Source organism: Patiria miniata, unplaced genomic scaffold (genome assembly GCF_015706575.1).
Source record: "Patiria miniata isolate m_02_andy unplaced genomic scaffold, ASM1570657v1 HiC_scaffold_6, whole genome shotgun sequence".
Classification (NCBI taxonomy): Eukaryota; Metazoa; Echinodermata; class Asteroidea; order Valvatida; family Asterinidae; genus Patiria; species Patiria miniata.
The window spans coordinates 7907630-7934997 of NW_024037073.1; the positions used below are offsets into that span (position 1 = coordinate 7907630).

Here is a 27368-nt window from a genome sequence, read left to right on the forward strand (position 1 = left end):
TTCCTTCATATTTCAAGATTTTTAAATAATGAAATGACTAAAAACAAATTCAATGATATGTACCATATCAGTAAAAACATTATAGCCTTTATATCACAATACCCTTAGAAAGCACATTTTGGCTTTTCATTCAATTTCAGAGTCATATGGGATACAATGATAAAAAAAATCTATATTGAGATGCAATAAGCTAGAATTGCGATAAGAAAAAGCTCTGATTAAAACAAAAAAAATTAAATGTCTCTCTCTCAAACAAACAAAAAAATAATACATAAAACATAAGCTTTTAAAGCATTTCAAACACAGGGACTGTACAGAATACAATATTATTCATAATATTATAAATATATCTCAATAGGGCACTTCAGCATGCATTTTTTTTTCTTATCTTACAAAACAAAAATTTCCCCTGAATATATACCACAAAACAAAACTTCACAGCACAAATTGAGGAAGACTGGGCAGTATGCCAATCCTGTAAAAGATGCAACATTGCAGATGTCTTGATGTCAGTATCAGAAGGCGAACGTTGTTGTTGGAGTTTCCAGCTTGTAAGCATTGCAGTAAGCGGAGTCAGCAAAGAATGATATATCACTTCATGGATCATGTTTTGCTGACATGACACATGTTTGGGTCTATGGAGTTCTCTGCAGTCAGTCAGCTACACAGAAGCTGCCATCCAAGCCGTGCATACCAATGTTGTAGTACTTCAGGGGTACATGTAGGTACCCTCATTAGTAAGTTCCAATTGGTTGGCATTTGTATCCAACAACAATGTTTTACTGGTCTCAGACACATACAATAAACATGCCTTGTACTTAAAGTATGTGACTTCAACACCGTTTCATTGTCACTCCAAGCCGCCTGACTTCACTCCAGATTTATGACTCAGTTGGAAGCAAACTGTCCTTGTTTGTTTCCGATACCGAGAACTGTCACTCTAGTTGCTTGTCTCATTTACTCACTGTGGGTGTGACGGCATTACTAGCAGTCTCCATCGGTTCCGCTGTGAGGTTGACGGGCAAAAATCTCTCTGTAAAACAGCAGTACAAGAGGAATAAACAACCGATTAATGGAAATTTATGGATAAAACATAGACATTGCAAGATGCCACAAGTTACTTTCTGTATATTACATACATATTATGGCATGAGGCTTTACCCTAGCCGCTTTGCAGTGGAGGTGGCTTCACTTTATAATATAGCGGTGATGTTAGGTTTATTACAAAATATCCTAGTGAGGAAATAGGTAACTGAGCAATGCGCTGAGAATTTCATGTCCAACAGGAAAACTCACAGTAATCTTGATTTATTCATTTCTTGCCAAGCGTACACATGCAAGTCACACCTTCATATATTATGACTTATTGGAATGTGTACGTATTAAGATACATTTGTTCGATGCTGTGATGTGGGGGGGGGGGGGGGTAGAGACAAATGCCGTATCACACACTACACCAATCACCTACTTTTCAAGCCGATGTAGGTGACAAATGTCGTATCCATTGATCTCCATTGGTAAGACTGGATAGGACACGCGTATACTTGCGCGCAGTGAAGATTCGGAAAACGCAGACACAAACAGCTGGGTAGTACAGTGCGGGTTTAATGTTTGTGACCGTGCATGCGTAACATGCGCGTGCTGCATGCTCTGTGCGTGACGAACACATTTCAAACTTTCAAACCCTCACCGATAGAAAACGTGTGCGTGAACAAGAGGGCGCTGTGTCCTATCCAGTCTTACTAAATGGAGATCAATGGTCGTATTCCACACTACACTAATCACCTACTTTTTAACCCTATGTAGGTGACAAATAACGTATCCCACACTACACCAATCACCTACTTTTCAAGCCTACATGTATGTAGGTGAGGTGTACATCCTTTATATGTGACAAAGGGTTGACGTTAATGTGTACCGTAATTTTCGGAATATAAGCCGCGCGGCGTATAAGCCGCAGCACGCAAAAATCTGCAAATTAAGATTTGAAGTCGGCGTATAAGCCGCACCGGCGTATAAGCCGCACCGACCGCTGCGGTTTCAATTTTGTAAGGCCTCCAAATTCTAGTTAAAATGCTCTGAACCAGTTCCATTTACACTACAGAAGCTATTAAAAGGACCACAAAAGTTATATCAAATCATTTACAATCGATACTTTTACAAACAAATATGGGAATTGATGAGAAATAAACACCGGGAACTGCTGCCGGCTGCCCCGTCATATCCCGGCAGCCTGCGCCACGCACGCCGGTGAATGACAACATTTTCCCACAGCACGTGAGAGAGTATGAAACCCACCGTGTGTTGTCTGACTGGAGCGCTACAAATCTTGCTTTGTGGCAACAGATGCTGATTTGTTTTGTCCTAAGAATAAACAGGTCCGTTTTTACCTCAAAACTTATCAAATTGTTGCGATTAGTTGCGAGAAAAATTCAAGTTTCGATCTTAACTTTCTTCGGAAATAGTCAAAACGAAGCGGACATTTTAATAGACGATTCCATTAATTTTGTAAGGGGTGATTTAGTCCCTCTTTTGAGTTTTACATCGTTTCTTGAATACATTTCAAGAAAACAAAATATATTGTGACGTTGAACAACTGATTATGTAATAAAAAAAAAATTGAATGCCATAAAAATTTTAGTGGTCTTTTTTTTTTTTTATTTAAACAGCGAAAATATTGGTAATTATTGTTCCCAAGAAAGAACACCCATTTGTTACCACAAATGGTGTGGTCCGTCGTTGGGAAAGCATGCCTGCATATCGCTGCTGCACTGTACCAGTATCACGTACGGCTGGTGGCAAGTGTCGAAGACAGCTTTCATCACCGTACTTTTTTACCGCTCGGTACCTTTACGTGAGACGTGGTTTCGGTTTGTTAATGACTTTCTTAATTTATAATTCATTTCAGCAACATATCTCTTCTTATACCAGTACATTAAATACACATGTGAATTTCATTTTTATTCTTCAAGGCTCGGCGTATAAGCCGCCCTGTGTATAAGCCGCAGTAAACATTTTCATGGGCAAAATCAACGTATAAGCCGCGGCTTATATTCCGAAAATTACGGTAATGTCGATGTCAAATTGGGCTATGGGCAAGTATTACTTCCCTTCATATAAGGGTGCAACAAGTATCTGCAAGCAATGGTGAGACTTACCCCCACAGCTGAGGAATGCTTCCTCACTGGTTGCAGCTGCTATTAAACCTGATGCAGTCAAAGAGAAAAAGCCAACAATAAAACCAATGATGTAGTCAAGATCTTTTTCAAGACCTCACACAAATGTTCATACAATGGAAAATCTTATTTGATTCAAGTCCAATGAGGGTGAGCACAGATTAGTTATGCTTTGACTTTGAACATACAATTCAGTTGGGTTGTTTTAATGTTAAATTAGGATTTCAAGTTATCATTTTATCGGGCAATTAACCTGTAAAAGTCTCCAAAAGGTCTAGGTGAGATTTTGGCTTCTGAAAATAACTTTTTAAATCCAACATTAGAACTAGCGATGAAGTCACTTTTTTTTTAAGGCCTTACACAAATGTTTACACAATATAACATTTTTTTAGCTGTGGGATAGCAGCTCCACAAACCATCGTGTTTCTCTGTTACATGTAGTCCGTTATAGTTAGTAATAAACGCTGACATTGTCCATTACTCCTACATACTTTGACCAATTTCTACCAAACTTTGTCAAAAGTATCAGTAGCCCAGCCCCAACATGTCACATGACCAAACTGGGGTCAAAGGTCATCATGGGGTCACTGGGGTCAAAAACCTGATTTTTATTTACTCAAAACACTACTCTTTCCAGAAATTACATGGCACAATCACTTGACTCATGCATGAACACGAATTCGTCGGCCCGCAGCTTCTGAGATCCGATCGAGCTTGTTTTAAGACAAATGTGGATTAACAAAGATTCGTAATGCTTTGACTTTCAACATATAATGAACAGTGAACAAATTATTTGTATTCCTCACTAGAATATTTGAATAAAATGTGACCATGTGCTCAAAAATGGTAACGTGAATAAAAAAATAACATTTTGATGTAACATGCAATGGTCTCTTTAAAACATAAAACTTATTATTAAAAGATAAGCAAAATATGTAGGCCCCTTTAACACAAATATAACTTTAATTCAAATGCAAAGAGGGGAAAATAATAACAATAATAAAACAACATATTTTGATCATAAATCAGTTAGTGATGTATCAGATCTGCCCTGGCATACAGGATATCCTGATCAGAAATGACAATAACTGTGCCTGGCAGCAAGCCAATCAACTTTTTAAGTGTTTAGTCTTTCCTCGTGGGGTCGGCAAGGGCTGGCCCTTTTCCTGCTTCAAGGCCACAAAATCTCCAGCAGCGGTATCGTATATTAGATATGAGTTGACTCATCTCCCAGCTGTTCAGCTCATTAAGCCGCAAAGGGGATTGGTCCGATCCATAAAGTACTAGAAACCACACGTCATCAATCCCTGGGCTGATTACCATTTCTGGGAACTTCCCAGATCATATGATCTTAATTCTTGGCAGGTGAAAGCTAGGTACAATTACTGGGGATTTTATTTTCCCTCTAAGTGAAACATGGCCTTCAAATCACCTACGTGGCAAATACATTCCATATGTGGCGTACTAGGAATAATTTGTTTGTAAAGAATTGTTTGAATGGGGTCAGAACATGATTAATTTATGTTAACATGATTAAGGGAATTAGAAGGTTTAAAACATTATGTTTAAGATCGGTTGAGTCAGGATGCTGATAATTACCTGAGCCGAAGGTTTTCGGTCCAAAAGTCAAAACAAATCAAAAATTAAAACTTCCCAACGATTTTGTTCAATAATCTAACTTCATGTTTTTCGAAACACCCCTCTAGCTATATAATGGAGTGTCCGGCTTGCGAGTAAGATGTAAAAAACTTTCATAGAGATTGGCGTGCCCGTCGCGCATACTGCGCGATGTCGCACAGATGCAGCTGTGGGGAGTGCGTTGTGAATTTTGGACTATGAAATATTAACTCACTGGTAGTATTGCGCATTGTGAACGTTCAACCAATAAAACGGTAGAAGGCACCAGATTTCATGGGAGTCCAAATTTCATGTGACACTGGAAAAGTGTTAAAGACCAGACAGCCAAGTCTTTATCATCTGTTTAAGACCAGCCACGTGACAGGCTCTCGACCAATGGGAATGGGTAAGCTGTCTGAGGTATTTATGAATGATGATTTAAAGCTCTCTCTCTCTCCACAAAACTCATGAAAATGGTCTTTTCAGAAGAAATACACTGATACAGTCTCCAACAGGTACCACATTAGCTCGCTGTATACAAAGAGTTAAAAGCAACTTGTCTTACATCACAACAAAATAATTTTAACAGTTTAACAAGGAGCTCAGCTTTAGATTTTTTTTTTTAAATGTGAAAGGATATCCATATTGCATCACATTAGGAAAAATGACTACAGAAAAGAGAAAGGAAATACATATCGGCTGAGACTGAACTTGATAACAATGTTAAATATCTCACCAGACAGCATGGTATAATCTGTATTCTCATCGAGTGAAATCAGGGGTGTCGTCCAACGTGGGATGGGTGTCGATCGAGGTGTAGATCTGGGTGTGGCCACCGGGGAGGTAAGAAATCCAATCGTTGTTGGACTGATATTGATAGGACTGATACTGGGGTAGGACAGCACCTGAAATTAATTACAAAAAAAAAAGAATTGTAAAAAAAATAGGAAAGCTATGAAGAAAACATGTAATGTACCACAGCAAACCAACATATACAACAATGAAAAACACTATGTACGTATTTTTTTTTTCATGCGAATTTAATGTCAAATGCAAGATGCCATAGACTTTGTGAGCAGAGATGCAATGTTAATTACAAAAAGCAGGCCAATTTGCTTAAGTTAAAAGAAATGTGCATTAATAATTACTGTTAGCAAAGCGGGATTGAGTATATATGCAAGTTCTTTTCCCTGCCTACCATCAGAAGTTTATAGTGAATGGGGTTCACTTTGGAAAATATGTTGGGGTGTGCCCTACAAAGTGGATTTTAAATGCCTTTAAATGTAAAGAAATTTACATCTAAGTGAAAAGCAAATTTTGAGAGTAAAATATCCATGCACACACTATTAAGTATGCAGATAAGCCTTTTCCATGAACTGAACTTGAAGCAAAAAACCACTCTGATTGCAAGCTTCAACTTTCACGGAATCACCACATGATGTGTTCAAGAGTACTTTGAGGTAAATTCGTAAATTAAAGAGCACTTTGAGTACTCCCATCATGCTTCGTTCCTCTTGAAGATGCCTAAAGGATATGTAAGATTGTGTTCTCAAATATTGCCTAACTTGAATTGGTTGCAATGGCTTAGGAAATAACTGAAATACATTACTAGAAAAGCAGAGACATTGAGATGGCAGAACTTTGGAGGTTCACTGCCATACTCTTGATAATTAGCGTACTGTTTCTATGGGATTTAGTTGGGGTGCAAGGTCAGGGAGACAATCTGGAGGTTTCCACACTAAGACACACCTGTTGTTGATGGGCATGGACCAGGCCGTTATCGGGCCTACTGGTACCCAGGACGGTGAAGGGACTCGTCATGATGCTCCTACTTACAGGGGGTGTGGTCGGATAGGAGGAGACGGCAGCTGAACTGGAACTGGACGATGAGGGTGTACAGGATGAAGACGCTAGTGATGAAGAGGAGACTGTATAGACACAGCAATGTGGGATACAAGACAAAAGCCATGATTCAACGCTATCCAATGGCTTCATACTCACACACCCCCATCATCAAACAGAAAACACACCGTTTACTTCATGTAAAGCAACAAATCAAGACTTGCTCAAGACTTGCTCAATTTGCTCTGGACGTCTCGGATTAGGTATGTCTTTTTGATCTACTTTCTTAGATGTGCAGAATAGCAACCTCGCATGTAATGTTATACAAACGATGAATGTTTATGAGTGCAATGGTAAGAATAATTTCATGAGGTGATAGATGAAATGTTCCATTTCACGAGGCGAAGTTTCATACAACACCTGAATAAATCCTCATCATCTGATATAGTGTGCCGCGTTTTCTCTTCTCAGTCCTGAGTAAAATAGCGACAAGAAGTTGTTCAGTTGTGAATCAGTATAATGCTTCAACAGATGTCCCTGTATGTTTTGCAAATGTGTCTAATTGTTTGGCAGCATATTTTATTTGCTTCTTTGTGTTAGCAGCTGACCTACAACTCTGATATTTCATCTTCTGTTAGGAGAACAAACGTTGTTTCAGTCTCGCGTAACGTCCGCATTTTGTGAAATAGATTCGTGTCACAGCGCCACCATCGGCAGCACTGAATCCGTGTAATGGAAGTTCTATTCACAGTGCAATAGAACTTCCATTGCACTGTGCGCTGCGCGCGGTGCGTTGGGATGAATAATTCAATGACATGTGATCAACGATCTACCAATCAGATGACGGGGATTCATTCAGGTGTTGTATAAAATGTATTGTGACCACCAACTGCCTTGATGTCACTCATAAAACAAACGGTTGGGATTGGTTCTATTATACATAGTTTTCTTCAGTTACATGCCAATACTGAAAAACCTGATTTGAGTACAAGACGACTGTGCGTGTATATAGTACTGCCTGTATTCTTAGACTACAGAAGAGAGACACCTAGGATATCAGGTAACTTCATGAGTTTGACATTGCAACTTGCATCCTCAGACACAGTCACACATTTTGGAGGATTTAAATTATTCTGTCATGTGTGTATATCAGTAAATTGGTAATGTATGTGAAACATTTTTTTTTGCCATGCAGCCTACAATGTACATGCACAACTTAAGCAAATTGTGAGGAAGTTTGTAGCAGCAAATGTACCGGCCCACCTGCTCTTTCATGCACATCATCATTCTCGCAGGATATCATAGTCAGTTCATGTCGAGTCATTGTGGAAAAACTGCAATATACTACAAACTCGTCTTTTGTCGAACAATGAGAGACTTTTGAGACGTTGGTGGCAGCAAACATACCGGTCCTTTTCAATTGTTTACGTCATGTTAAATCTAAAGCGCGCATGCTCAATATGATGCGAACAATGGAAAAAGGACGGGTGTGTTTGCTGCAATCAACGTCTCAAAAGTCTCCCATTGTTCATGAAATTCTTTAACAGATGTGAAACATGTCCATCTGTTTAAAAATGTCAAGAACATTGGGGGAAAAAAATCAAATGACAGTCAACTTCTGCATTGTCACACAGCTGTTTTTGATTGTCTTCTGAAGTAACTCTGTTGAGGTGCTTGATTGGTACTCTAAGCACTCTGTCTGTCCAATCAGAATGTATCGTGTAAAGTATTTTTCTATCCATGACATGCAGAGAAAGTAAGAGTTTGCAACTACAAACATATAAGCATGAACAAGCTTAGCTCTTTAAAAAATGTCTTACAAGTCAAAATGCAAGCAGATATGCAAGCAAGCACAGCTCTCGGAGTAGCAATGACAAATCACACATTTTCTTGAGTCACCAACGTATTTTCAAGGTTACATTATATTACAGTCACCTCAACTATGGCAACCTATCAACAAGATATCCGAGGGTGTTAGCATCGAGTGTGTTATTCATTCATTTGGTTATCTAAGGCGGCCAGTTTTCATATGCAGAGCAGTACATAACAAACAGTGACAAAGGAAGAAATGCATAAATGTCCTTAAACCAACAAGATAAGATGCCAAAAACTCTCAAATTGTAGGTTTCAGTGCTTCTTCAATTTCAATTTTCTACAAGTTGAAGTGTGCAAATTGTAGGCCCTGCCCTAAATTGCTAACACTATTTGCTTATAATCTAATACAGGATCACACATAAACCCTGTAATACCCAAACTCATATCAGAACTTGGACAGCGGCCATGCAAGAGGAAATAAATATCACCCGTTTCTCCCCAAGCAACCCCCAGATGGTTTTATTACTCCCTAGTTTCCCAGGCAACCAGCTGGGCCAATGACAAGCATGAATCATCAGCAGGTCCTAATTGGCCATGACATTCAAGGGGGCCTGTGGCACGCACCGCTGCCAGATCATGTGACTTCCTGTGTGCCCCGCGGATCAGCTGATGGGCATTGTTCAGCAATTTGCTCCTCCAGTGGAGTTTCCGCGTGGAAATTGAGGGCAATAAACTTTTCGGATTGACAACTTCTTCCCTTACACAACTGCAGCCTTAATAACAGGGTTTTTCATGCAGGGTTTTTCATTCTTGCAAAGATTAGTTGTTGCTTCGTATCTGAGGCCACAATTTTTCACTATTAGGCATGCACAATTCTTAAAGGTACTTTAAAAGTATCTCTGCAGAGTGATCCGAGCCTTCAATCTTTTTTGGAATTTGGCCTTTCCCGAGTGCCTTGTTACTGAGATTTCAGATATCCCTGATCATGATTCAGCAGACTCACCTTGAGCACTAGTTGAATTAGGAACGCTGGTTTGACTGGTCACACTGGACAGGGCACCAGTTTGGCCGATGGCGGTGGCTATGGCAACTGGTCGTGCCATTGGAGGGGGAGGGGGTGGTGGAAGCATTGCCGTTGGGATGAAGCCAGCTATCTTGGTGGGGCTACTTGTGTTGCTGACTGCACTACTTTTTATCTGAGATTTAAAAAGGGTTAAAAGTTCAAAAGTTTGTAAAACTCATGCATTTGAAATTCAGGTATCAAAATCAAAAACAAATCTATATGTGTACAGTTGTATGTGTGAATAGTTATTTTTGAATAAAAATTATTGGATCATGACACACAGTGACAAATACTGTGAAATTTTAGTCACTATGTCCAAGCCGAAGAAGAAATTTAATAAAAACAAATAATTTGTAGGAATGAACAGTAATAATTTTAATAATAATTTAACAACAACAACAACAACAACAAACAAAAAAACCTAAGGTGCCTTCTAGCCTTTTTTTTTTTATCCTATGCAGCAATTCTGGGCAGACGTTCTGGACAACAGGTCAATCGATGGTTTCATATCTATGGCTATGAAGAGGATGATGTGATGGACTTACTTGCTGCTGGTAGGCATCTTGGTGGCACACAAGCTGAACAAAGTCCGATAGTGGGCCAGAGTCAGGATGCTGGGAGTGTAACCTCAGCTGGTTAGAGTAATGAGGGGTCTGTGCTAAGGACGGACCCGTGAAAGACGCCATCGTTCCTTGTATCTGACCTACTTGCAAGGAAGAAACAACAGAAAAGTGGCATCATTAATATCATCTCTCTCTTTGGCGCTTTAGATTTTAGCATCAACACTGTTTTTACAAAAACAAAAATATTATTAATTCTGATCACTGACAAGTTATTTTAAGTCCTTTTTTGGTTCATACACGAATGTAATGCCAAAATTTTACTGTAAGTAACGTAACAGCACACTAAGTATTCCTGTAGCAAAATCACAAGAGTTGAGCACGTTTCATCAACTCCTGCACATTTTGCTGTGAATACTTTGGGACATACCAGCCTGGTATGGGGAAGGATAACAATTATATTTTAAGTATTCTGGCATATATAATGTACTTGTTTTGCATGTCAATACCCTGGAATTCACATCAACAATTTTCATCTAAATGTGTGCAAAGCTGTATTGCACCAAGCGTATGGCAGCAACGGTGTAATAAGAATCTGCTGTAAGCCGTGCTACAACTGATAATGTAGTAACAAACGGATAACGTATCACCAACCGCTAATGTCACAAACATTGACCGATCACTAACCGATAATGTAACAAACATTGACCGATACTGTATCACTAAACGATAATGTAACAAAAAAGTGACTGATAGTGTGGTAAAATGTACTACACTATCAGTCAATTGTTGTTATATTATAGGTGTCAACTGATGATCTAACAAAAATTGACTGACAGAGTCGTAATGTTACTACACTATCAGTCAATTTTTTGTTACATTATCGGTTTAGTGATACAATATCGGTAAATTTTTGTGACATTATTGGTTGGTGCGTATCCGTTTGTTCCTACATATGTATCCGTTTGTTCCTACATTATCACACCGCCTTTTTAAAAGCCATTTCAGTCCAATTGAAGTCCGATGTGTACAAAACCTTATTTTTAATTGTAGGCCTAACAACACCTCTCACAAAAAATGGAATGACAACGGAAAGGCAACTTAACACTCCATTGGTCACAATACACGCGGTACTAAGGCACTGAAGCCAAAGCACCATGGAAACTAAATTGTTATCTCACCCTTATACTCGTTTGCCTGGCTAACGTGGGACAGTCCCTGATGTAGGGAGCATGAAGACATTCCTCCATCTCCTTCAATCTTTGGTTCAATTTTGAGGATTCTCCTGGTTACTGGAGAGGACTGGGTAGCAAAACTGCTGGCTGCCTCTGAGATCTTGGGTTTGTGACCAACTAGGGCTAGGCTGGACGGGACAACAGGACTTGAGCCTGTAACAATAAAAGGTTGGAAATACAATGTTAAAGAGTTCATCTGAGACTTCACATTTGCTTAAAACACGCTTATAATTGAATTACTTAATTGAATGGAAAATAACACCAAAAGTTTTCACATACTCATAGCCTAAAGTGCATAAACACATTAAATTGTCACTTTACTCTTTACACCATTTTTAATTACAAACACCTTTGACCATAGCAAAAGAAAGCCTAATCCTCAACATCACATTGTCAATGGATATGGATGATTGTGCACCAGTTATAGCTTACATTAGGCCAAGCTTTAACCAAATCAAATTCTCTCCAAGCACAATGCAATCAGGGAGCAATTTCTCTTTGCATTTGAAGGTGGTAAAAACAGGGTTGCATGGGTGTTCCTGCCATGCATGACTCCTGAGTGTAAAACCAAGGAGCCATGGGTTCAAGCCCATAGAATGCGAGCTAGTCGAGAGCCAGTCAACAGAGCTCCTCTTTTGATGTTTTTTTTCAACTGAGGGGCAGGTTCATGGTTGCAGCTAGGCCAATAAATAGGCCTCAAATTGCCTATACCAACCAACTCACAGCCAAGGGCGGATCCAGGGGGGGGGGGGGGACAAAGGGGGCCATGGCCCCCCCAAAATGAATCAATTTCTTTTTTCTTTTTTTAGATGACTTCGCAATAAAGGCAGGCAATGAGTAAACCACCATCTTTTCCTCAAAAAACATTGGTTAAAGTGGTCAGAAATTCTAGAATCCAAAAATTTTTCGGGGCCCTTAATGCGCACCCCGAACCCCACAACGTAATTTTTTTTGACACACCCTTTGGGGATCAAAATTTTTTTTAGCCCACCAAAATTGTGTTCTGGATCTGCCCTTGCTCACAGCTACATGTAGTTTGTTCATAGGTAAGTGTTTGGTCTGTCAATTAATGTCTATGTATGTGTCTTACATGTAGGTCTCAAGTCAGCAGAAAATTGCGTGCTTGACACTTGTTGCCTACTCATGAACATACCAGGGTCTATGTCACTGTGCCAACTACCAGATTGGCTGCTCAGAGAGGCCGGAGACCGGCCATAGAAGTTCAGATTCTCTGTGTCTTCCCCGACACTATCCACGTCATCATCAGCTGAGGACATGGTGCTGGAGTTACGCTTGATTCGCTTGGTGATTGGATGGTTTGGTTGGATGTGGCGGCGGGTGGCAAGTGGTTGTGTGACATCCGGGGCATACTGGAAGTATGTAGGACTCTCTAGATCACTCAGTGGTAAGGTGGTCGAGGCGCCGTCACAGATTGACCCTATATAAACCAATGACAAACAATAAGGTCTTTCTCAAAGTTAAATGAGAAGCAATTAAAAGAAGAATTAAGAATAAAGTCAATCACAGAAATGATTTGCAACCCAACAAGTGATTGTTGTATTGTGACTAGACTTGTGAATGGACTCATGAATTACTTGTAACTGGACTTGTGATAGACTCGACCTACATCCCTAAATCCAACCGAATTCTTAAATCAGCAACAAAAATTGAACTGTTTAATGTCAAAACGAATCGGGTAAACAAAAAAAAGGCCGCAGTACAGGGAAGTGAACGTGTGATCTCAATACTGCTACAATAATCATCTGTAATTGTTCTTTGCCAAAATTACAAGGTCAAGTTCAAAAAGTGTTCCCCTGAATTATATATTTTTTTGATTTTCAGTTATAATGAAAATATCACTCTTCCCAATAAAATTTGTTCTATAAGGTTTCCCTCCGACTTGTCCAACCCAGAATTCTTCCTTGTGTATATTTAGGGCTTCAGGGAGTTGCCAAACACACCAATCACTCCAACTCACACAGTGCACTGTACAATGAAGTAAAGCATTTTATGAAACATACCTTGCGTAAGTCTTCTCAATTCATTGGAAGAGAAAACTCCGCTGGTGGCAAAACTATTCGGCTCTTCTTGGGCAGTTACAATTGTTACTAACAAAAACCAAAATCAGAAAAAAAAATAACTAAATAAATATATACTCTTTTTTTTTTTAATGATCTAAATGTTCCAATTTTGTTTTATTATAAACCCAAATTTTCTGAGCTGCAGAAGTGATCAATATTTTCAAAAAGAGTACACCGTGACCATCCCTAACTATCCGGCTTAATTCTGAGTAAGAAATCTTTTTGACATTTTAACATGCATTATAATAATCCTCCCGCATTATGTTATTGACTGGAAAAACAAACAAAGAAACAAACACAATAATAACTAGAAGGCAAATATATCACAGGTTTCCATTACCTTTTGTGTAACAAATGTTCACTTCAGAGTATTATGCGCCTATCAAATGTCCCCCCCCCCCACCCCACCCCCGCTGCCCCGGGTCCGATGCCGGGATTTGGCCAAGTTTTTCATGCCCCAGGGTGGGGATTTTTGGTCACTCAAATTACGTTGTTAACATTGGCGTACTGCATGGAAAGGCAATCACTAGTGCGCCCCACGTAGGCATGTCGGGCATGGTCGGGGATTGTCACTTAAATTTTGCCCGAGGAATGGGGATTTTGTCACTTCAAAAGTGACAATCCCCACATCTTGGGTGGGGCAGCCCGGGGGGGGGGGGGGGGGATTACGTTTAAGTTACACATTTACATTTCGTATCACTTTCTTTCAAGCTCTCCACAAGAAATTCATTGAAAAATTCTTCCTTTTATGTTATTCAAAATGACTACAATGCGTGCTCAAGATTGAGACTTTTTTTTTGAATGTTTTCCCCTGCTTTAATTCCTTTGATCATGATGATATTTAGATTTGAATTGTATGGTCAAGAAGAGAGAGAGACAGAAAAGTGCAGGTGGCTTCAAAATTAGGGTAGCAGCTTAGCCAATAAAAAAAAAAACCCCAAAAAACCGACAAAACTTTCTGTTAAGCTAAATGCTCTGCCCATGCTCTACCATACAATTCTCCATTTGATACTCGCAGGATCAAGGCATTTCTCTCAGTGTTACACCCTGACTGTGGGTCCAGGGAAGGATAAATCCCTGCAATTTCAATACTGAGAGCACCACCCCCTCCATTGAGTGTGTATATAAGTAAGCCATACACCATTTGTCCTTGCCCTTGGCATTTCAGCATCATATCCCATCAGCTTTATTTGCCATTTCCCTCACCTCACACACAGGCCATTGACCCCATAACTGGTGTGATCCAATGGGGGTCCAGGTTCTCAAATCCCCATGCGTCATTTTCCAGTAACCCAAGCTACCGGTACGTACACAATACTCATGTAAGTATGAACATGAACATGTACGCATACAGTTTATACCCTACATGTTTGAACGTACTGCATCCACATACATACCCTAGGGGCCAAGAGGTTTATTGACCATCAATGCTGTACCAGGATGTGGGGGCAAACTTTCATAAACAACCAGTTCTCAGAACTTTCACTTTCACTTCCTATATCCAGTCTGTACATCTACTGGCCTATACTCAGCAAAGGGCAGTCAAGCTCAACAATAGGCAACGCAACCCATTGTTATCAACCAAATTGACCTCCCAGGGCTGATTGCCATGGCAACATGAACAAGAATCAGTGGATTTGCAAATCCACCCGTGCATTGTGCTCTTCATGCTGTACATTTTAATTGCCTTATAAAGCATTCATGAACACATACACATACATGTACAGGTACGTATACATGTAAACATAATTATGAGTATGTTCCGGCCCCTACAACAATAAAACATCTGCAAAGTGTATCACAATATCAGTGCCCCCCCCCCCCTAAATCCCCCCCACCAAAAAAGAAGTGACTGAAAATGTTTAGAAAATGAAATAAAAAAACGTGTAATTACTACAAAACCCTGGCTTCTGCAATTTTTCTGTGATAAATTAACCCCCCCAAAATGTATATCAAATGAGTTTGGAACACCATCCTATCTCCTAACCTCTAGAGAAAGAAAAAAAACCCAGCCAACTGAATACCAACAACTGTGTAAATGTATCATCCTATATGTACACGTACATGTATATTAAAATACATCCCTCAACCAAATTTATGATGAACATGATGAAGCCTGGCAGAAATCTATAAAACAACAGCCAGAGAGTAACTACCAGAGAGAATAATTCAAATCCCTCTTGATGGCCTCAACTTAGGTTGTTTACCGATGCCTGAGTTACAAGCCTCGTGACTCATGGACCAGGAAGCCGCTGAAGTCAACACTCACCACAGAAAAATTATACAACAAACTTCTCCTGGAAAAAAAACTGACAGCGAATTTCCACTGTGAATTTGCTCCCTGGAGGCAGGTAGGAGGGCATTGATCTCAATTGTTTGTGAGAAATACTCCCAGAGCGCCCTGTGGTGTTCAAGGTTATAGTTTATTAGGGCAATTGTCCATCAATTCTCTTTTTCTCTGAAAACAGTGGTCAGTAAGTAGGCCACAGAGTGGTGCACCCAGGTACACAGTGGTACATGGAGTGGTACTGTGTATTTTTGTTTTAATTACTAATTACAATTCCAGTTACCAACACTTTCTGTTGAAAGCTTTTATTGTTGAACACAAATTGAGTCTGTGTAATAAGGCCAAGTAAAAAAAAACCAACACAGTTGGTCGCCCCCGCCCGCATCCTTTTTTGAAGCCGAAATCCTTTTATTTTTTTTTCATTTTAAAATTGTTTTTCTATTTTTTTTCATGCATAAATTGGGTAAAATATGGTACATAGTCATCATTGTTTAACACAAACATTTTGACTTATTATACTAGTAGAATAGCTAATAAAAAGCTGGAGGTCATTTTGAACTGAAAAGTTGGCGGCCATTTTGAATTTAAATACATGGCGGCCATCTTCGACAAAAATAAAAAATAAAAAAATAAAAAAATAAAATGCCCTTCATCCTCCTCAGTCTTTTTGAAAAAAAAAAACCCGACCAACAATTGGTATTTTTTTTTTAACTTGGCCTAACCTAGTTACACTGAAAAAAATGTGGTATTTAACTAATTAAGTTTATAATTTATCAAATTAAAGGAAACTAGAATTAACCAATGTGCATTAAACACCTAATCTATTCGTTGACAACTTCAGGGGACCATAACAACATATGAACTCTGAAAAAATGAAGAAGAAATTTTCAACATCACTGTGCGACACTTTCAGAGGGCCTTTCCGACTCATACGAGCCAAATTATACTTGATTGCATCAGAGAAACACTGTAATTATTTTCACAATAAACAAGTCACATCACACTCACTGGACATAAAAAGACCATAAAAATCTTAATACAGCTATTGTTTTCAAGATTGGTCTATGTATCAAGGAGCTCCACTTGCTGTAAGTACATGTACCCTTCCTTAATTTGTGGAAAAAGTCAACCACTAGAGGGCGATATACACAGAGCCGATAGGCTTAAAATGTCACTTCATAATCTTGTACAAGGACTGCACAAGATGTGAATGACACATGGAGGTCAGGAACATGCCTCTAGAGAAAGCAAGAGGAAATCTCCACTTTCCCACTTCTGGGAAACAGAAATGTGGTTTAGAAATTTGGGATTGTTTTATGTGGAGTCATGCAACTAGCAGGGGACCATAGTTGGCATTGAACTGTCAAGACCTCCATGTACATGAACAAGTGGGGACATAGACTTGAGGACAAGTCACTAGACAGTCGTGTAATTGTCTTGTGGCACTTATGGCCCTGCTTGTACATGTGTATGTGTTTCCGGGCTGCCAACTTTGAGCAAGAACTGATTTGAGCAAGAACTAATGGGAGCGTGAATTAAGCGCAAGCATGAAGCCCTAGCTAACAGCATGGGGGCACCAGAAAGTTTTGGATTCTGACCACTTTAACCAATTTTTTTGTTAGCAAAAGATCATCATTTAAATATCATGTTCGAGTTTGGAGCCAATCTCTTGATTAGTTGTTTTAATTTTCATTTTTGTAAAATTATCAATTTTTTTTGCATGAAAAATCCTGTGTGGGCGTGAGCATAAACCTGAAATGCTTGGGTCTCAATGCGTGAGGGTTGGCAGCCCCGGTGTTTATTATCACTTTCTGTTTCTGGCCAATGATAGCTTACCTCCACTGAGGAAGCATCCACTGTTAGAGTACATTTATCTTTTTCTTTTCGAAAGATTCTCATTAGAAATTTAAATTAATAAAATTAGATAATATTATTTGCCAAGTACTTGTTCTCCGAATAATAGAAATAAATATGATTGAATACCAAACGGCTCAGGAATTAGCAAACTGAGCTACAATTTGGTAGTTTTGCTATACGCCTTGGTCTGTAGGACTCAATGTATTTTATGTCTATTTCAAAAGTTTTGTTGTAAATTCATTCCTCAGAAATTATTTTGTTCAAACCTTTTTTCCCCCTTCAGCTGCAAGGATGAATCCCAAGGCGGTGGGTAGGGGGAGGAGAGGGGATCAGGGAATTAATTAAAGAGCCCCTCATTCCTGTTTAACCACCCCCCCCCATTCCCTCCTTCGGCCCTTTCAGCTATCTCTTGTTTTTTTAAAATATGTTACAACTTTTCCTGAAGTTAGTTTGTGTCTGGCTATATATCTATGTAAATGCTTACATGGATTCTGCCAATCTGGTTCACTGCCACTTTTGACTGACATGCTGTCCCCAGAATCACTCAGTGCCCGCTCTGCAGGAAAGGAAAGAAAGAGATCAAGGTGTAAAGAAAGAGATCAAGGTGTAAAGAAAGAGATCAAGGTGTAAAGAAAGAGATCAAGGGATGGATTAACACTTACTACATTTATGCTCAAATTATCAAGAGTCTGTATGATTCCAATAAACCATTGAAGCTTCGGGTTAAGTTAAATGCAGGATACTCTAACAAGTGCGGGTGCTCAATAAGCTCTGGCCTGGTTCCAGAACATCAGTATGCAAAATAGATGCGCATGCGCATCGATCAAGACAAAGAGGCTTGTTCCGAAATCTTTTGTCAAGAGTGCATTTACAGACGACAGCATTGCATTTGGTCGATTTCTTGATCAATTGGGGGCCCGTTTTCCGGGGACAGACCGACCAACCAAGAACAAAGTGACATATGTAAAAGCACTGCCAGAGCTCAAAAACAAACTCAAACATTTGAATTATAAACTACTACCTACAGGTTACGAGAAAAAGGCTCAGCAGGTCTTTCCCTCTTCCCCCAACTCCCAAAAACAAACAAACCCTGAACATCCCCCAAAAAATAAAATGGAGAAAAAATATTCTCCAACCACCCCTACTCCCCCCCCCCCCCGAAAAAGAAAAAAATTTCAGAGAGCAACAGTTTTCAAAGAAATGTAGCAATTAATGCTTCAAATTAATATTCTGAAAATGCATCAGCTGGTTATGAAAATATCTCAAAATCAGAGACTCAACGAATGACATGGGATTTCTGAAATCAATCAGTATGCAAAATATCATTCAAAGTAGGGCTGTGCCTGCCAGGGAAAATTTGTGTTGGTTGCATTCAGATCAACCTGTTTAACCATGCAAGTCCAAACACAAACTTGGCTGCCAAGTTCTAAGATGGCAACCCCCGGATGCGAACCTTTTAGATACCCGGATAAGATGCGGTCACTGTGGTAAGTTAATGGTCGAAGGGAAAATGAAGTCAGTTCCCGGGCACTTAGGGATAGATCAGGGGAAAAGAAGGGGACAGCCCCTTACTAAGACGAGCAGAGCGCCAGGGTCCTGACATTTCCTGTTCAGATTTACTTCCTCAATACCATGGATTTGTACACATCATTTTCATCTCACACAAAATGCCCATATAAAGAGATGGGGCAAGCTCCTTAAATATGGAGGCTATAGACTATATAGGCCAATGTATGCAAATTGCAGATGATGATGACATTTATCACCCCCCCCCCCATTGCTACTCCAAAACCAAACCAATGCAAATCCCAAACTCCGAAGTTCAGAAATAAATGTCATACTGACCAAGGTATGATCTGAAGAAGAGAGAATTGCTTATTTTATGTCATTATTTACTGTGAACACTTGAGCTGAGTGACGAATCAGTTAAAAGAGGTGCATACAAAAACTTCAGACTTATCTCTTTTCTCAATATATTGAACACTTTAAGTTTAAGTTACTTAAATGGTCCATTTCACACAAAAATTGAGTATCCCTCATGACAAAAGTTGTGTTTTGTACATTTATAAGCATACTACATGTATAGTGTTTAGGTTTAAAAGTAGCGTCCATTGTAATTTGTGCATTATGTTCGTTTGAAGCAACAAAAGTGCTCAAAACCTAAAGAAGGGTGCTAAACAACTAACCTGATGAACTTTCAGCTCAGCGAAGGCTGTATATTCCGAGAAAACACTATTCTAGGATCTCGTTTTCAAATCAATTTGCTGATTCATGTTTTGAATTGGGCCTGACTTCAGCGTCCGGGACACATTCTCACTGAGCCGATTGAAGCTATGCAATGTTGCGCACTGAACCGACGAATTATAGCAACCCCGCGCACGTGTGCGTTGTGTCAACGCTTCGCGCACTTACAGAAATTTCCAACAATGCGTTTTTCTTTCATTGATTTCTTCAAATTGACAGCTTGCCAGAAAGAATAATTTTATAGGGAGTTTAGTTCCATTACTATCTTTAAAACCAAGTAGGCTTTTCAACAATAATGATGTCAGCTTAACTTTTTGGACAGAAGCAAATGATGGACTGTATCTTTAACTTGTGTGAACATATGGTTTGACTGTTCATGTGGCTGCACAGCTGTCATATTACAATACAATTGTACATGTACATGTAGGCCCCAGTGCTGATACAACCAATTTGCACACATGAGCACTCAAGTGTACAAACCTATTACATGTATGTAAATCACCACCCCTTGTAACATACTACACGTATATTAATGTAAATTTGATACTTGTGAAATTATCAATGCATTTCACAGTTTGCACCAGTGGGAATTTTGTTAAGTGTGAATGAACAACACAAAGCGGCTACATTCATATGCCCTATGTAGTATGACACACAAGCCTTTATACATGGGTAAGGTCAAAGATCCAAACCTGTTTACAAAAATCGGAAGTGTAGATAGCAACCATGGTTGCAACACAGAATCAATATTATTGGCCCCAAAGTTTCACCGCAAGTATGTAAACAATAAGCAACCTTGACTGTAAAAGTTTAAGTTTCACTGTCTTCTTGATAAAAGGCCTACATTGTCCTTGATATGGCTACGCTTTTCACATTTGTACCCATTGGAAATTCATGTGCATGAGTCTCACCAAAAATTAAATATGATTGAACAACCAAATGTCAAAGTCTCTTAATCAATTCAATACTTTTAAGTAATGGCACTGTATTATAAACTAGATTTTTATCTGATCTCCCTTTTTCCAGCATGATTGGTGCAGTCTGGTTGGCACAGTACCGTAGTTCTTTCCTACCGGTAGCTTTTTTTTTTTTTTTTACATTCATGTACACATGTACTCCCCACTCCTAGCAGTTCTAGTTTTATTCCTTCTAGTCTACTAGTGCTCTACATGTGGATTTCAGTCTGCTAAGTGAGTTTTTATACCAGTTAACGTTCTCTCAAAACATTGCTCAGGCAACTCATGAGCGTTGAAAATGTATAAGAAATTAAGTTAGTAAAAGTAACTACCAGGCGCACCCGTGCTTGTGTGATAATTTATACTACTATCTTCAAACTGGTCGGTAGTAGTAGTTCTATAGATTGCAATGTGCTCTCCTACACTAACGTGTAATAGTTGTGATCGCAAGTGAAGTTGCCGATGGAACATACTAAAACCTTCATGATAGACAAGTGAGGTTGCCGGTGGAACATACTAAAACCTTCATGATAGACAAGTGAGGTTGCTGGTGGAACATACTAAAACTTTCATGATAGACAAGTGAGGTTGCTGGTGGAACATACTTAAACCTTCATGATAGACAAGTGAGGTTGCTGGTGGAACATACTAAAACCTTCATGATAGACAAGTGAGGTTGCTGGTGGAACATACTTAAACCTTCATGATAGACAAGTGATGTTGCTGGTCATTGCTGGTGGAACTACACTAAAACTTCATGATAGACAAGTGAGGTTGCCAGTGGAACCATACTAAAACCTTCAAGAAAGTGAAGTTGCCGGTGGAACCATACTAAAACCTTCATGATAGACAAGCAAGGTTGCCAGAGGAACCATACTAAAACCTTCAAGATAGTGAGGTTGCTGGTGGAACATACATACATGTACGTACTAAAACCTTTATGAGAGACAAGTGAGGTTGCCAGTGGAACATACTAAAACCTTATTAAACAATAGACAAGTGAGGTTGCTGGTGGAACCATATTACATCCTTCATGATAGACAAGTGAGGTTGCCGGAGGAACCATACTAAAACCTTCATTTAGATAGTGAGGTTGCTGGTGGAACATACTAAAACCTTTATAAGAGACAAGTGAGGTTGCCAGTGGAACATACTAAAACCTTATTAAACAATAGACAAGTGAGGTTGCTGGTAGAACCATACTAAAACCTTCATGATAGACAAGTGATGTTGCTGGTGGAACATATAAAAAACCTTCATTGATAGACACGTGAGGTTTCTGGTGGAACCATACTAAAACCTTCAGATAGACAAATGAAGTTCTGTGCAAGGGATGTCCCATAAACTTTTCAACAAAGTTTGATAATGAAACAAATTTAAAAACAAAAACAACATAGTTTTAGTGGCTGACCTCCCTCTACTTCGTGTCCGGAGGAAGTCAAATCAACCAACACCTGAGAACCAATAGTTTCCTACTACTTCCTCTCAAACCTTACATAATTGTATATTTTGGATTATTATCCCTGATGGCAGAATTGTTTTACTACGCGTAAATTCTATTCACAAAACTATTATTGTAATACATGTACTCAAAAGTTCTACTACGTATAAGTCAATGAACATCACGTCTGAAGCCTCAAGATCTTGCTGCAATTCTCTTTAAGACAATGAGGTCACTGACCTCATGACCTTGACTACAAGGCATGGCTCTTGCAGCTCAGCTTTAAGACATTGCACAATTTGTCAGGACTAATTCAACCCAACCTCTGATGACAGATGAGAAACTTGGCCTCTACCCAGATTCCTCTGAAACAGGAAGTGGCCATTTGGGGCCTAATCTAATATACCCGCTCCCAAGCAGCCAGATGTACGGTACATGTGCGTGTACTTGACACTTACTCAGAAGCAGAGTACACGTTTACATAACCTACAGCACTGCACAAGTGCACACACAAAAATTTCCCAGAAAGAAAAGCCTGTAAAGTATAATTCAACTTACATACATGTAATGTACAGGTACATGTACCACTGACATACCGTATAGTATACAAAGTTGTAATTTATACATTTGGTGATGATCTCTGGCATTCCTGCATGAACCAGAATGTGCAGGTGATGGTTAGCAAGTCTAACATCATTTGCATTTAAATGAATCTGAGCACGTGTTCACTGTACACTCACTAAGGCCCCCTTCAATGGAGAAACCACTGTGCATGCTATTGTACAAAGCAACCATCCTGTGACGGATTATCAGAGCAGAAGCGAGCACAATGCTTTCGCTATTAGGGGAGCCTCCATGACAGAGGTGATAGCGTGCCCGGATTGGCCTGTAACCAGGATCAGATGGAATATTCTGCTGAAAAAATATCCTTGAAATGGCTACTGCCATTGAAAAAAGAAATTTGTTACTTTGATCAATGAAGCACTTGTCACACACTGTACTCTTTTAAAAAAAATGTAACCATAGTTAGGGTGATGTAAAGGATGGGAAGCCTGGGAGGAATAAAAGCCTTTGGCTGCTCCATCAGTCCCCTATGCTGACATTTAGTTTTCATCTTTAAGTGACGTAGCAATATTTATGAAACTGTTTCCTTCTTGATTACATAACACGGTCTATATTACCAGCACGAAGAGTAAATCTTTCCAAAACTTATTAAATGATTGTACTTTGCATGAAGACTGATACAGAATACTTATGGAATTGGAAGAAACTCCAATTTGAACCTAGTATGTTACTTGTCATTGAAATATATCTTCACTTCAAATGTTAGCAAACTACGTAAGCATATGACCATTCAAGTAAGTTACCACGTTACTGAGATATCTTTTTGTGGAAACACTGCAACTTCTACACGATAACACAGATTTCAATGATAATTTTTTTTTGAAATCTATATATACAAGAGCAAGTTTTACTCGGCCTCCAAGAAATGTTTGCTCCTGAAAGGATCCAAGACCACGGTCTCCCGCGACGCCAAAATCGCTTCACGTCAGTGGAAAAATGTGGAGGGTGTCTTCCGCCGGGTCGGACACTTCGGGTCGTCCTAATTTTCCCGTACGGACCGGCGATCCGTTTCGTCGATTTTTCATGACTGCGTTTTTGTACAGGAATTGCAGTCGTGTGCACTTTCACGTTGACTGCCTGGCCGCCTTCTGTGTTGGCTTTATTTCGAGTCAAGACTGTGCGTGGTCAGCGGCTTCAACGTAGGGGCTCCGTTTATGTGTTCTACTTGCCCGTTCTACAACAGTGTTCACCAAACAGTAGTGAGGGGTGACCTTGGCAAAATATTTTTTCTCCATGGTGCGTGGCCACCAAGTTTCCCTATTGTTTCCTATGCTTTGCTTGCCGCCCCGCGCCAAGTGCCATGAATACTTAGAAGGACCACACATTAGTATACCTTGCGCGGTCAGCATCGGACCAATCTAAAGCCTGCACTGCGTACTTCCGGGCTATGCGTAAAACTGTCGATGTCAACGCGTACTGCAGCCTGCTCGACACACTGGAAACGAGGTTGGGTCTTCGGTGGAGGCTCGCTATGTTTAGTGCAAGCGTGTGACGTGATGGAGTGATGTTGCTTCCACCGGACCCATGCAAGGCTGAGTGTTGTGAGTTTGCTGCCCGCCACGCATAATTCAGTGTCGCGTGATAATTTCGGGGGCATTGTTTTGGGATCAACGAAGGATCAATTGCTTCAAATATCGCAAACTTAAGTTGAACTTCGTTAGGTTGGAATAACGAATTCCATTGGCGGTTGTTGGCTGTTTGGCCTTGCTTTATTAATTATGGTTGAACCAACTTGAATAAAGTTGAATCGACTTTTTCCTCGCAAGTCTCGCAAAAATTGTAAGAAGTTCAAGTTTACGTTTGTTTTCCAATACTGTAACTTAATTATCATGGGTGTCAATCGGTGGGGGACGGGGGACCCCCCCCCCCCCCACCCACCCACACACATTTTGAAGCGGGGGACATTGTTTGGTCCCCCCCCCCCCACTTTTTCTTCCCCAAATAAAAATTGTATCCAACTATAATGATTCTATTGCTCAGAATAGCTGATTCAATGACTCCAAACTCGAAAAATGATGTTTAAAAGTTGATCTTTTGCAAAAAAAAAAAAAGTTTTAGTGGTCAGAAACTCGGAAATCTCGGAAATATGCAATTCAACGATCTAGTATCTCAGAAACATGGAATTCATCTTCGAAAAGCGCACAAAATGATAGCGTGTGGTTTGAAGGTTCTGCAACCTTATCGTCTGATCCGTTCATTCAGCTCAGTCTTGGGTACATAAGTTATCATTACATTTTAAGAGAAAATCATTGAATTCCGTACATTTCAGAGATTCGTTATCATTAAATTGGTTCCCAGATATAAATAAGGGTCAGTATTTATAAGACTTTTACACTTTGCATTAGGATTGTACATCATTAGTGTCTGTCATTATCAATATTTTCACAAGTTAGTCCAAAATTTCAAGATACATGTAGTTGCTGAAATGTCTGCATTATACAGTTGAATGAAACTTAAGAATGGACAAAAATTGAATTAATAAAACCTTATTAAGCCCGGTTCATACTTCATGCGAAAGCGAAGCGAAGTTCGTGACGTCAACAATATGCACGAAGCGCGTCCGCCATCGACGACAACATGAATTTTGCTTCGCACTTGCTTTCGTTTGAAGTATGAACCGGCCTAAGGCCTTTAGTTTGCAAAATGTCAGCGTACACAGACAATCACAATACCTACCTGGAGATTGCACAATGAAGGTTGCAAGGAACAGATCCAACTCTCGGATGCTGACACTAATGTGGTGTGGCTGGACACACAGTACAGGATTGGAACAGTTCATAGACTTGACCAACCTCTCACCATCGGTGCTCTCCAAAGGTATAGCCTTGAAGAGCACCACCATCACCAGGTCTAAGCGCCAGACCTTGTCAGCCTGACGCAGGCAGTCAATGCGTCGAATTTTACCCTTTTGGTCCGGGTTACTCAGTATGCACATGGGGGTCTTCTTGCCTGTAACAGTGAGAACAAAGTCCTCCCGACACTCGGGCCTGATGTCTTTGCGCAGTTTAGCCAGCAGACGAGACGCCCACTTTTGCTTGACCTCGGGCTTGTCATTGGCAAGCTCTTCTTTGACCTGCCTCTCTTCTAGTGCCGACATGCGTTTCTCATGCTTCTTCAGGTACTTGCGCTTCCGCGCTTGCAGGTTGAACCATATGTAGGAGAACGATTTGACATAAGGCAGCACAGCCTCAATGAAGGGGTGAAACTCATCCTGTATAAAGAGACCAAACATTAATCAATTTAGCGTCATGTCGGTGGCCTCAGATGCAGATAGCCAGTATACAATAGGATATTTATTAAAGCACACAATCAACAAAATGATAAAGTGAAATAAAACCTGCATAAAAATGAAAAAAAAAAAAAACAACAAAGAATACTGCTAATGTTCTGTTATTATTTTAAGTTATTCCTACTCAAACATTAATGGAAATTTAGCACTTACTTCTGCATTTATTGATTTAAATCTTTCGAGTGAACTGAAATGTTTCCATAACCCCTGGAAAAGAAATCTACTTGTTTTTAACATACTCATCTAGTATAAAACCTCATGTCAGTATAGGTTTCCCAGTTTTGTTTGGACAGTCTTTTATCTACACGTATAATATGAAGAAAAAAATGGTTTTATCTACATGTATGTAGGCAGTATACCTAAAAATATTAACAGCACTATTTTATATAGGGCCTACATGTATTAAACACTGACATTAGTATAATAATTAGTATTCAAATAGGTAATACATTTCACTAATCCAGCTGAATCATGTTTTGCACTTCACTATAAAATTAGTCCAGCAACAGCAAGTACAAGTACATTGTGTACAGTCATTCTATTCCATACACTATGCCTATAATTTATCATAAGATTCATATGGCACCATTTGTTTACCGTTTTTTGCACAACTGCAATTTTATACACACAAGCATGAATGAAGAAAACATGTTGTCAAAGTAAGCAAGACATCACAGATTGGATATTGAGCCGCAGGAACTAATTCATTGGAACTTTTAGAGCTATGATCCAACATGGTTCGAGTCACATGGCAATATTTTGGCGGCATGAAAGGAGCCATGCACGCCGTGTGTGTGGTTGATGAATGTTTACATCCATGGCTGAACTTACCACCGACATATCGGAGCGTAATCGCCAAGCACTCATGGCATGCACCAAGAGTACACCCCAGAAAAACAGAAGCCAGCAAAGATTTCTGGCACGGTTGATGTTTCTTGATCGCTTCGGTAGAACGAACTAATCATCTAAGTTGAGAGCCATGAACGCGTTTAGTTGGCTATGATCCATGCGACAGTGCTTTGAGTTCTGTGTTTACACTCGTTTTCTAGTGTGAAATACACGCATGGATCTTACTACGTGTATGTCACGCTATGCGTCACCGTACAACGTACGTACCCAAGCTAGCTTTGTATGTAAACATTACCAGCTATGGCGTAGTAGAAATTCTGTTGAGTGTTTCGCAATGGCTTTGTTTAGGTCTTTCATGGTGCATTATTATGTTAATTGTAACGAGAAAAATCGCGTAACCTCTGTGGGCGTTCTTAAAAACAGTGATTTGAT

General features: G+C 39.6%; 1 protein-coding gene across 2 annotated transcripts; it reads right to left on the reverse strand.

The window, feature by feature from the left end:
* On the reverse strand, window positions 1–27255 carry LOC119742600 (nuclear factor 1 X-type-like). Of its 2 annotated transcripts, XM_038218713.1 has the most exons (12): window positions 26919–27251; window positions 25475–26009; window positions 18018–18089; window positions 13330–13416; window positions 12462–12746; window positions 11255–11461; window positions 10059–10216; window positions 9454–9646; window positions 6543–6721; window positions 5530–5698; window positions 3159–3206; window positions 1–1033 (listed from the first exon to the last, which is right to left on the reverse strand). In XM_038218713.1, the coding sequence occupies exons 1-12, from the start codon at window positions 26952–26954 to the stop codon at window positions 954–956; spliced, it is 2049 nt and encodes a 682-aa protein (XP_038074641.1). In that variant the 5' UTR covers window positions 26955–27251; the 3' UTR covers window positions 1–953. The 2 variants fall into 2 exon arrangements, 1 of the variants encoding a protein (XP_038074641.1); XR_005272876.1 differs by lacking the exon at window positions 6543–6721 and having other exon boundaries at window positions 942–1033; window positions 26919–27255.
* Between the last annotated feature and the right edge of the window lie 113 nt (window positions 27256–27368).